The 12239-nt window shown below is 33.3% G+C and overlaps 1 protein-coding gene across 1 annotated transcript; it reads left to right on the top strand.

Annotated features, from left to right (window-relative positions):
- Positions 1–5218: 5218 nt before the first annotated feature.
- LOC114266259 (calmodulin-binding receptor-like cytoplasmic kinase 3) lies at positions 5219–11546 on the top strand. Its single transcript, XM_028207148.2, has 7 exons — positions 5219–6632; positions 6740–6991; positions 7468–7730; positions 8667–8832; positions 8927–9016; positions 9897–10195; positions 11166–11546. The coding sequence occupies exons 1-7, from the start codon at positions 6344–6346 to the stop codon at positions 11373–11375; spliced, it is 1569 nt and encodes a 522-aa protein (XP_028062949.2). The 5' UTR covers positions 5219–6343; the 3' UTR covers positions 11376–11546.
- The last annotated feature ends 693 nt before the right edge of the window (positions 11547–12239 follow it).

The following is a 12239-nucleotide window of genomic DNA, read 5'->3' as shown; positions in this document are numbered from 1 at the left end:
CATGGATAGTTAATTGTGCCAAAACATCTACATAATTTAGTTTGGTAAATAAATCATCAGTGGCAGAAATTGAAATACATAAATTATGTAAATAAATAACCATAACCACGGTATAGAATACAACAGAACAGAACAGATATCACAGAAGTGACAATCAAAACAGAGGTGCGGATTCAAGAGGTTGCTCGTACGGATTATAGAGGTGGCTCCCACAATAGTGTAGCACTTATCTCCGCACAGCACTTTACTCCGCACAGAGCAGAGGTCCGGATTCAAGAGGTGGCTCCTACAATAGTGTTGCACTTATCTCCGCACTGCACTTTGCTCTGCACAGAACAAAGGTCAATGGATTCATGATAAACAGAGGATCATAAAGTGGCCAAACAGAGACTAATGGTTATTTAAGTCCCCCAAGGCATGAGACTCCCGTGATGGTACTTACAAAACATAATTGTTTATAAAGTTATAGTCAAATATTCTTTAAAATATAAATAAACATATCCATGGGTTTCCTTTTAAGCAAATAGGGTTTAGAAAATAATCAACGTAACTGAAATATTAATATAGTTTATAATAATTTATAAAATATAACTTGTATAAAATAAACTATGGTAAGTTAAAATATACGTAAAATATATTATAATATACGTAAAATATAGTATGATGACTGAAGGTATAATATAACTCACCTTAACTTGAATACCTCACTCTTTCTTTTCACTATCAAAAACTCTCACTGTTACGACCCGCTCTCCGTACCCAAGGGTTAAGTATCGTGATAGCCAGTAACTGATGTTACCTCCGGCCAATTCACAAACAAATCAATAAATGTGAGCGAAAGTAATATTTAAATAAGGGTACCAAAATAATTATTGGAGTTTCTATTTTTATTACAAAACGTATTGACCAAAAAGGCCGATATTTACATAGAAAAATATTATAAAAGTGTTGTGTGTGTCTATTCCGCAACCCCGCGTCAAAGACTTTCCAAAGCTATTTCTGAATTGTATTGGTTCCTGAAAATTGGTAAACAACTATAAGCACATGGCAGAGTGAGAAATATTATACTATGAGTATAAGGGACATGAAATAACCATGGATCGTTAGTTAGGCCAAAACATTTACATAAACAAATCATTTAAGTAGCAGAAACTGAAATACAGATATTATATAAATATATAACCATAACCACGGTACTGAACAGAACAGAACAGAACAGAGGTCACAAAAGTGACAGTCAGAACAGAGGTACGGATTCAAGAGGTGACTCGTACGGATTCTAGAGGTGGCTCCCACAATAGTGTAGCACTTAGTTCCGCACAACACTTTGGTCCGCACAGAACAGAGGTACGGATTCAAGAGGTGGCTCGTACGGATTCTAAAGGTGGCTTCCACAACAGTGTAGTACTTAGCTTCGCACAGCACTTTGGTCCGCACAGAACAGAGGTCAATGGATCAGAGGGCCACAAAGTAACCAAACAGAGGCCAATGGTTATTTAAATCCCCCAAGGCATGGGACTCCCGTGGTGGTACTTACAAAACATAATTGTATATAAGGTTATAGTCAAATATTCTTTAAAATATAAACAAACATATCCATGGGTTTCCTTTTAGGCAAATAGGGTTCAGAAATAAAACCACGTAACTGAAATGTTTATAGTTTATAATAATTTATAAAACATAACTTGTACAAAATAGATTTGGTAAGTCAAAATATACATAAAATATATTTTAGTAACTCAAGATATAATATAACTCACTTTAACTTTAATACCTTACCTTTTTTTTTCATTATCAAAGACCCTTTTAACTTCTACCATTTTTTTCTTCCTTTCCTCTATTTTCTTTCTATCCTCTTTCCTATTTTTTCTTTCCTTTGCTTTCTTCTTTTCTTTTCTTCTTTCTTTACTTTTCTTTTCTTTCTCTCTTCTATATTGATCACTCTCCCTCTCTATAGGGAGGTGACGCCACTCCTTGGCCAACACGTGGCCGAGCATCTCTCTCCCTTCAGATTCGTTATATAGATTCAATCTTATCCTAAATAAATATTTAAAATAATTATTCTTTGACTCAATATTTTAATATAATTATATAAATTAATTAATTCTTAATTAAATTACACATTATCACATACTAACAGAAAATTAATTATTTATGTTATTATTACGTTCATTATTATTATTATTATTATTATTATTATTTATATTTTGACCTCTAAACTTTTACTAATTATATTATTTTACAAAATTACACATAATAATATATAATAAATTATATATTTTTCAAATTGAGATTAAATAATATTAATATAATTCCACAAAATAATTAAAAATCTGAGTTATCACACTCACAGCTTCCACTATTTTTTTCATTCATCCTCTTTTTTTTTTTCTCCTTCCTTTCTCTCTTTTTCTTCCTTTTTACTTCTTTCCTTTCTTTTTCTTTTTCTTTCCGCACAGACCACCTCCTCTCTATTTATACGAGGTGGGAACGTTATCCGCGCGAATACTTCAAAAAATTTGATAATAAATTATAAAGATTTACTTATTCATAATAAATATTTAAAATAATTATATTTTGATCTAATTTTTAATTAAATTATACTCTATCATATATCAATAAAAAATTAATAATTTATTTTACTATCATATCTATTATTATTATTATTATTTATTTATACTTTGACCCCTAAATTCATAATAATTATATTATTACACATAATAATACAAAATAAATCGTATATTTTTCCTAACTGTAATTAAATAATATTAGTATAAATTTTACAGAATAATTAAAAATCTGAATTGTTACAAAAACTAAAAATTCAAAAAGCTAAAAAGCCAACTCACATACCAAACAAATGCTAGTATGTTTTTGTAGATTTTTTTTAACAAAAAAACTTTTTATATTCTTTTAAACTAAGACCAAGTTTGGCAAGTTGAAAAAAAAGTTAAAAAGTAAAAAAGTTATTCAAAAAGTTAAAAAGTTAATACAAAATATTCACCAAAAGTAAAAAATTACGACTGCACAACTCACAATCCTAATTTTCCCCTACACACTAATTTATATAATTTTTTAATACACATTTTTTCATAAAAAATCAAAAAGTTAACCCAAACTATCATATTTTTTTTCTCAATTTTTTAGTCTAAAAAGACAAAAAGTGTACTTATTTAGGACACCCCAAACAACCCCTAAAAGTATCCGGAAAGTAAAAAAAAAAATTAATACAAAATTTTAAAATATTCACTAAAGATTATTTTTTTTTTGTTGAAAAAATATGACTTTTCTAACAATTACTATATATAAATGAATCTTGTTAAAATAAATTATTTTTCTCAATTATGAGTTAAATAAGCTTAAACAGGCCTCGTTTGGCAAGAGGCTATTTTAGCCAATTAGCCAAAAAGTTACTAAATTAGCCAAAAAGCCAACAACCCATACCAAAAAGTCAAAGATTCTCTTTTCTCTCTACTTTTTGCACATCTTTTCGTAATTAGCCAAAAAGTCATCCCAAACATACAAGTTTTTTTTACCTACCTTTTTAGCCAAATAGCCAAAAAGTTACTAAATTAGCCTGTTCCCAAACGAGGCCTGTTAATTTTTTCTAAAAATTTAAATAGCCAAAAAAAAAATTATTAAAAAAATCATAGCCAAACATAGCCTTAACCAATTAGAAGACTTATGATAGGAAATCAACGTTAGCTCGATCCAAAATAATTAAAATGATTCACAACGCATGATGAAACCAATGGATCCTAATAAATTAGTGCATATGCTTATTATATAAGTATCTAAAAAAAATGCTCCATTAATCCAAATGGTCACTATTTAATATTTCTGTTTAACTTACTTATAATATTAACCTTTGGCAATTGATTTTATCATATTAATTTTTTTTTTTTAAATTCCGTTTTTAACTGTTAAAATGTTAAGAACTTTGTAAAGATCCAACCCATATATCTTTTTACAATTTGCATTAACTTTATCTGTATTATCACGACCTCCTTTGAATTCTACAACTTTTTAGTGATTCAACACTAATTGTAAGAAGGATTTAACTATATTTCCACTTTTCTTATAACTAGTAGATTTAAACAATATACTTATTTCTGCTTTAAAAAAACAATATACTTATTAATTATGTATATACTACTTATTATTTCAAAGTTTTATTCTTTTATTCTTTTCATTAAGTTCCCTGCGACTACAAAACAAAAATGACAAATTACATTAACCACCCCTAATTTTAAGAAAAATTATAGCTAACCCATTAGTTTAGGAAAATTACATTGACTCCCCTAACATTTATTATCTCATTACAATTACACTCACTCCGTTAGTCGACCTTCAGGCATTTGAATGGTCACATCCATCCCACCTCCATCTTCTATTTTCCTTCTCTTGAACAACTTTTTTTTTTTTTTTTTTCTCTTTTTTTCTTTTCATGGCAAGACAAGCCTCCACAATCTTTGATTACCTCGCCAATTCCTTCTTGGACTCACCCCCACTTGCCACGGCATGCCACTACATTTCTTCTCTTTTCACCACCATATGTTATCATCATTTTTCCTCCCCCATTACATGTATGTCACAACATACCAAAATCATAATACCTATCAAGACAAAATCTCATTACACAACAAGATTAATACTTACAACAATTGTCACCGAAATTTGCAATCACAATCCCCGATTCGCAATTCTCAAATTGATTCAAAAGAAAGGTGAATATGGGTAGTTGTTAGGAGTAATGACAGTCACATGTGACAAAAAGATGGTGGAATGTAGTAGTAGAAATATTAGTGGTGTGTGGCATGCTACGATAATGGTATGAAAATAGACAATGAAGTGACTAATGGCATGCAAAAAGGGGTTAAGGAGGAAATTTAGTACAGTAGTTTAGGAAGAAGAGATGCGAGAGGTTAAAGAGGAAATTTAACAAAAAAGAAAAAAAGAAAAAGATGGGATGACAATAGACTAATTATGTAAATTAAATTCTGTTTTTCCGAGTTAGGGTGATTTGATAAATTTAACTTTTTTACTAGATTTGTTGGGAATTATTTATAATTTTTTCAAACTTTAGAGAGTTCAAAGCATTTTTGCTCTTAGGCTGATCAATGGCGCAACTGAATTTAAAAAAAGAAAAAAGAAAAAAGGAAAAAAGATACTCCAACTTTCTTTTCCTTTCTTAATCAATCACAGCCCTCCAATCGTCATCACAGTTCATGTTCACATGGATCACAGCTAAAATCAAACCACGTGTGAACACAAAAGGCTTGTTCTTGTTCATGTTCATGTTCATTGTTTCTGGGTTGGTTTGGTAATTTGGACACAAATGATGACACAACCTCGACGGTCAACAAAATTCCATCCAACCTGTACAAACAATTATATACAAATACATGTGTATTTCAATTTTATATGCCTATTAGACGGCCATTTGTCACATCAGAGCCCACCAACTTCTCTTCCTAGGCCGGCCTTCCCAACCCCTTTTGATTCTCTCCTTACACCAAACAATTCAAGCTAATATTATACATATACTTCATCTCCATCCTCAGAGCCGCCTTTATTCAGGTTTGGTTTTTTCTCACTTCAATTTCCATTTGACTCCTATTCTGTTTGTCAGCACTTTTGAACTTCAAAAATCAAGCTTTTTAGTGATGGGGTTTTGAGTTTGAGTTTGTTTTCTCATCTGGGTAGTCAAGAATCTCCACTAGAACCCTCTTATATCGCCTTGTTGGTTTTATTGGTTCTTGGGGGGGTTTTTAGGCCTCGTCTCATCTGGGTTTGTCTCATTTCTGGATTTGGTAAATGGGTTATCTGAGAATTCAGAATAGTATTGATGGTTTTGGCACTTTGAATTATGGGTTTTATTAATTTGTTAGTTTTGGGGAGTTGAAACAGCTGGGTTTTAAGTATTTGTCACTTTGGGGGATTGCGTATATGCAATTTTGATCAAACTTCGAAGCAATATATAAGAGGACTTTTGGGGGCTTTCAGATTTCTTTTCTATCTGGATTGTTTGCCTTTTGATTTGGTGAACTGGGTTTTCTTGACTTTGGTTGACCTAAGCGGTGATTGCGGATGCTGAATTGCCTGTTTAGATCACTCTTGAATTGAACCCTTAACTGGTATATTGGTGGATTCTGAACTTCCAACCCTTTTCAGTTCGGGTTCTTCTTCGTTGTCAATTTGGCGAATGGGCAAATAGTGCATTAGCTAATATGTGAGGTGCTTGTGGATTGTGCTTCTCATGTTCTTTCGATCCTTTTCTTTTGTTTTGATTGGTGGGGGCGTATGAATTTAGAATGATTCTGTTATCTATTAGCTCTGAAGCATGGAATTTAGAAGTAACGTTTCGTTGAGAATGGCATTAGTTGTTTTGAGCTTTGTATTGGTAGTGCAATTGCCAAGAATCTCTGCCTCTCAGTTGTCGATACAGTCAAAGGTTTGTGGCACTGATCACGTCAGCTACTCCAGTAATTCTGGTAATGATTTCTTTTACATTAATGGGAAATTAGCAGACAAAAATTTATTCTGCAAGGCCCTCAAACTCTATCGAGCAAACCATTGCTTCATGACAGAAGATGACATAAATCATTTCTGCGGATTAGATCCTCCATTAGGTATGCCCTATTATGAATATTATTTTTACATTGCTGTGTTGAACATTGTTCTGTGCAATGCTTTAAGGGAAAAAAAATCACTTTTTTTTTCTTTGTATTTTTCACAGATGAGTTGCATTTGAAGGCAGGAAGGAAGTTTTTGCACAAGTTTGTTAGATTAGAATCTTCAACACATGGTTCTATTCAGAACAATCAGCCTACTGAAGGCAAAGATGCTCACAAATCTCTGATAACACCTATGAAGTTGGCAATGGCAGTATCAGGATTTCTCGCATTGTGTTGCTGTTTACTATGTCCATGCTTTCGTGCAATACGGAAACAGACAGCCCATACTGTTCTTTCAAAGGAACTGAGTTCAAGTGAGTCAGAATATTTTTCATGTTTTGGATAATGTTGCTATTAAGAATCTTGTCAATGTCTGTGACTTCAAATTTTTAATGGCAGTGATCAGCTTCACTTACCACATGGATTCTTTTGTTTGGTGCAACTTATTTGGGACTTTGTGCCAAATTGTTTGGTGCAATTTCTGCTTCTAACTTATGAGGCAGAAATAAATAAATAAGATAAAAAAAGTGATTATATAGAAGTGGGAATGATGTGCTTTTAACTTCTGCTCTCTCATTATCGACTTTCAGCTTGAGAAAAGCTGCACCAATTTCCAAGAGTTGGAAGAGTGGTGCTCTTAGCTCCCTCATCTGGTCTACCAATAACTTCTCGTAATTTGCACTTTCCTTCGGACATCTAATATTTGTTAGCTTAGGTTCTTCCTACTGATAGATTTTGGCTCAGTGATTTCTCAATGCCTGTTGATAATAGACTGTGTGCTTTCTTGCAGTGGATTCAGTTTCCTCATTGGAAATGAATTCTGTTCACGAAAAATTTCCAGGCAGTCCACTACGAGTGCCACCTAGCCCTTCTAGATTCTCCATGTCCCCAAAACTAAGTAGAATTGGATCAATTCATCTAAACATGAGTCAGGTTTCTAGAGCCACCCACAATTTTTCGTCATCAATGAAGATTGGTGAAGGCGGCTTTGGAACTGTCTACAAGGCCCGGCTAGCAGATGGTCAGGTAGTTGCAATAAAACGAGCAAACAAGGTATACTGTGGTTTCTTTCGCTTGCCTAGAATGTACTATTTCTGCTATGTTATTCTTGCTTACATGATGATGTTAAAAGCTTGCTATATCTTTGAAAGGAACTGTCAGATTGTGGTTCTATTTTTACTTGGAACCATAGAACAGAGAATTTAATAAATACACTTGATCGTCAAATTAGAGATGCCTTGTTTTCTTAAAAGGCTTGTAAAATTTTCGGAATTCGAAGAATCAAGTAGGATGTGAGTTGCATAAAAGAAAGATACATTTGTTGCAGAGGCAAAATTATATGCTTGATGAGGAACGGGCTTGCTAACATGAATTTTATATTTATCTTTATTTGTTTTCATTTATAGTTGAATTAGGATCTTAATAATATTTCGTTTCATATTTTTAAGGATTATAGTTTTTTTTTTTTTTTTTTCCCTTCCCATTAGGATTTTCTTTCTTATTTTGATTAGGGTTATTATTGACCTATAAATAAGATGTTTTGGCATTGCATTATAGATAACTTCTCGAGCTAAAGTTTAAACTATAAAAAAGATATGGATTGACTGAGCTTCCAAATTGTTGTTAGTGATGTGTAACTGACCGAGGACTAGTTGTTATGATGGTCTCTCTTCACACTCTGTGATGAGGATATGAGAAGTTTCCCATGTCATACCTTGTTAGTGGTGCTGCTTTCCTACGTTGCGACCGATAATATATGAATTTGCAGTTAAATACTTATTGGAATTCTTGTCACATTAATCCATTGTAGCTTTGCTGATTTTTGATCTACGAGTGTCATAAAAAATTGATCTGTCTTCCCTTCCAGATGACCAGTTTCTTCAATGTGCAAACTAAGTGTTATTATGTAAAGAAAAATTTATCCATTGTCCACGGTTTTGCTCAACATATCTTATGATGTTCCCGTGTTCGCCTGAAAAAATTGCACAGGAACATTTTGAAACTCTAAGAACTGAGTTTAGCAGTGAAGTTGAACTTCTGGCCAAGATTGATCATCGAAATCTAGTGAAGCTGCTTGGTTATCTAGATAGTGGCAATGACCGTCTTATAATTATCGAGTATGTGCCAAATGGTACTCTTAGAGAACATCTTGATGGTAAGATTATCAGACTGTAAGGGATTGGCTAAAATACTACTAATCTAGAGAGTAATTTCACTGCTTGTAATTTGGTTGTTGTTGCTGTTTGCAGGTATGCGAGGTAAAATTTTGGATTTTAATCAGCGGCTTGAAATCTCCATTGATGTTGCTCATGCCCTAACTTATCTCCATCTCTATGCAGGTGAACACACACTCTCTACTTACTTAATTTGTTTGTGGGTTTATTATGTATAACTTCTTTTAAAACACCGTTCAAATGGTCAATCTGGGTGGACAAGATTGAGGAGAGTCAATGGGAAGTGTTGGGCTTATTTCCTAACAGCTTAAGCTTTTGGGGCAATTGGTAACTTAACATGGTATCAAAGCTCAAGTTGGGGGAAGTCTTAGGTTCAAGTCTCTTTGTTTTCATTTTTTATTCTTTTATGGATGTCTGCATCTCACAAGACAGGGTTGCTCGAAGGGTGTTGAATAACTTGATATACATTAATGGAAACTAAGAAGTTGCTTAATGATTTAATTTGGGTCCTCATGTTGTTGAAGATGCTGCCTTGCTAACTTAAAAAATATCTTGCACAACAGCTAATTGTGCTTTTTAGATAGAATAAATTCAAATTTTCTTCGCCTTGTCAAGAATTTATTACTCATTTATTTAAAGAAACCGAAGGTCTTTATATATTGAGAATTTGGATTTTAAGTTTGAAAAGAAAAGAGCAAAGAAATCAAAGAACACAAGAGCGATCAAAAGGGCCTCTAACCCACATGTTAGGCAATCTTTTCTAGTATTTCTATAGACAAATATTTGGTCAATGTTCAAAACCATGATAAAGGAGAATTATTGCAAATTATAAACTTGCTCTGATAAACGCACGCTGTGTGACACATAAACTCTGATACTGTAATAATTTAGTATCCACAGAAATTAGATGACCTATAAAATATTATTCTCTCAATATCATGGATCATAATCAACACGTCGATTAATGTAGCTTATTTTACTGCAAAGACAAATTTTCTTTGTTTTTTGAACCGTAATGCCTATAATTTTGTTGATCATGCAACAGAGAAGCAAATTATTCACCGAGATGTGAAGTCATCCAACATTCTTCTGACGGAAAGCATGAGAGCCAAAGTGGCTGATTTTGGATTTGCAAGATTTGGTACAATGGACACTGAGAAAACACATATCTCAACCAAAGTGAAAGGAACTGTCGGGTACCTTGACCCCGAGTACATGAGGACCTACCAACTGACCCCGAAGAGCGATGTGTACTCTTTTGGGATTCTACTGCTTGAAATATTGACAGGTCGACGTCCTCTGGAGTTGAAGAGGCCTGCTGAGGAGAGGGTAACGCTGAGATGGGTAAGCTCATCCTCCCTTTTCCTGACTATCTTTGTTTGGTTTCATTTTCAAAATCTGTTTTTTGAATTTTTTTTTTGAAAAAATAAAAACTAGGTTGATAAAAATAAATATCAAAATGATAGTTTTGATTTTTCAAAAATTATTTTCGCTTCCAAAAAGGTTAAAAATAATATGAAAATGATGAGTGCTTTTGTTTTTTTCATTTTTTTTCTCCAAATTAGATTTTAGTTTTTTGAATTTTTTTTAAACAAACTGTTATGAAAATGAAACCAAACAGCGTGTATTCGTAACATCAGTATGTATAAGGACTTTTCAATTTCATCTTTGATTAAATGACTCTTAAGAAACCAAGAACATTTTACATGAAAGGAAAACATTAATGCATGTTAGGTGTGAATTTGTGTGCATTGGTGGCAGATAACTAATGAACTTATCCAAAACCCAGTCCAAATAGCTGTTTAGGAGCCTAAATTAAACACATCGTTGATAGGACCTTTCTAGGATCTTAGATTAAACCCATCACATAGAATCTTTTTCAAACTGCTCTTAGTGCATGCGAGCAAATTTGCAACCTAAAACAGAGGTGATCTGCTGCCATTTGCTTTTGTACACCTGACACTTCTATCGGTTGTGAAGATAATTGCTTGAACACACAATTATCTGATTCAATCGACTTCGGCTTGCTGGAGTGTGCCACCTAAGGGACAGAACTTCGTTTCTTTCCATCTAAACGGCTGAAACATTTTCGTTTCTTAAGAAACTAAAATGAATCATTAGTGGAATATTGAAATTCCAACATTTTCATTAGAACATACTAAAATGCACTGAAACACACTGAAACTCTACAAAACATACTGAAACACATGTTATTAGTTTTGGTTTCCGACATTTTCAAATGTTTTTAATTTCCTTTTTTCTCATTTCCCATATGTTTGCGAAACATTTCTCAACTCTCATGTGTGTTGTCCAGGCCTTCAATACCTACAACGATGGTAGTATCATGGACATGGTAGACCCTTTGATGAACGAAGTTGTGAATGAGGACATACTAGCGAAAATGTTCGAGTTGGCATTCCAGTGTGCGGCACCGACACGGGCAGACCGTCCGGATATGAAAGTTGTAGGAGAGCAGTTGTGGGCAATTCGAATGAGCTATCTCCGAAGCGGAAGGAGAGGGTAAAAAGTGCAAAAAAACAATATTTATGTCTTTCTTTCCAAGATTCAATTGACGTTCTTCTTGTAAATCAAAAACTCCCAGTAAGTATTATTACTTTTGCTTCTTTGTGTGCTTTTTCTCATCTTACATTCTTGAACTTGTTTTTGGTAAATTCATAGAATTGTTTTGACAGTACAACTTTTATCCCAAAGCCATGGCCATTAGCCCCAGTGACCAGTTGTACAGTACAGCTGATTAAAGCACTTATTTCTTGGAGAAATTTTTTCCCAAAATTATATCACAGAATGGAACAATGCCCCATCTCATGTCTTTATTGTGTGTTTTTAATTACACTAATCACCTTTACACTTCTATGGTGACCTTACTTTGGTCCTTTCACTTTTAATTGTAATGATCAACCCATTGTAGAAATGTAATTTCACAAATTCGGTTCGCAGTTAGCAGCGAGGATGTTTGTGTAATTATTGCAAATTTGTGGGTTCATTATAGTTTCTCCAATCTTAAGAGAAGGTTAGTGTAATTATCTTCTTCTTTTCTTTTTTTTCTTCTTAATAATACTATTATACCCTTAAATCAAATTACTAAAAAAGCCAAAATCCTAATTATCTGTATATTCCCATTTCTCTCTAAAACCTTCATCATCCACCATTTTCACCTTAACCGCCATCACTACCACTACCTCTAGAAGTTACCTCTAACCCTCGTTCCACCCTTCCACTGCTCTTAACCCCTCTCCACATCTAACCACCACACCAAGCCCCTCCCTACTTTCTATCCTTCCTTTTACTCGTTACTCTCTCTCTCTCTCCTCTTTGTTGCTAGTAATGAGCGGTAGGAATATGTAAGGAGAGAAGGGTGGCAAATGGG

The sequence above is a fragment of the Camellia sinensis genome, chromosome 5 (genome assembly GCF_055761805.1).
Source record: "Camellia sinensis isolate YWXY chromosome 5, ASM5576180v1, whole genome shotgun sequence".
NCBI classification, from domain to species: Eukaryota; Viridiplantae; Streptophyta; class Magnoliopsida; order Ericales; family Theaceae; genus Camellia; species Camellia sinensis.
This window is presented reverse-complemented; position numbering and strand designations above follow the sequence as displayed.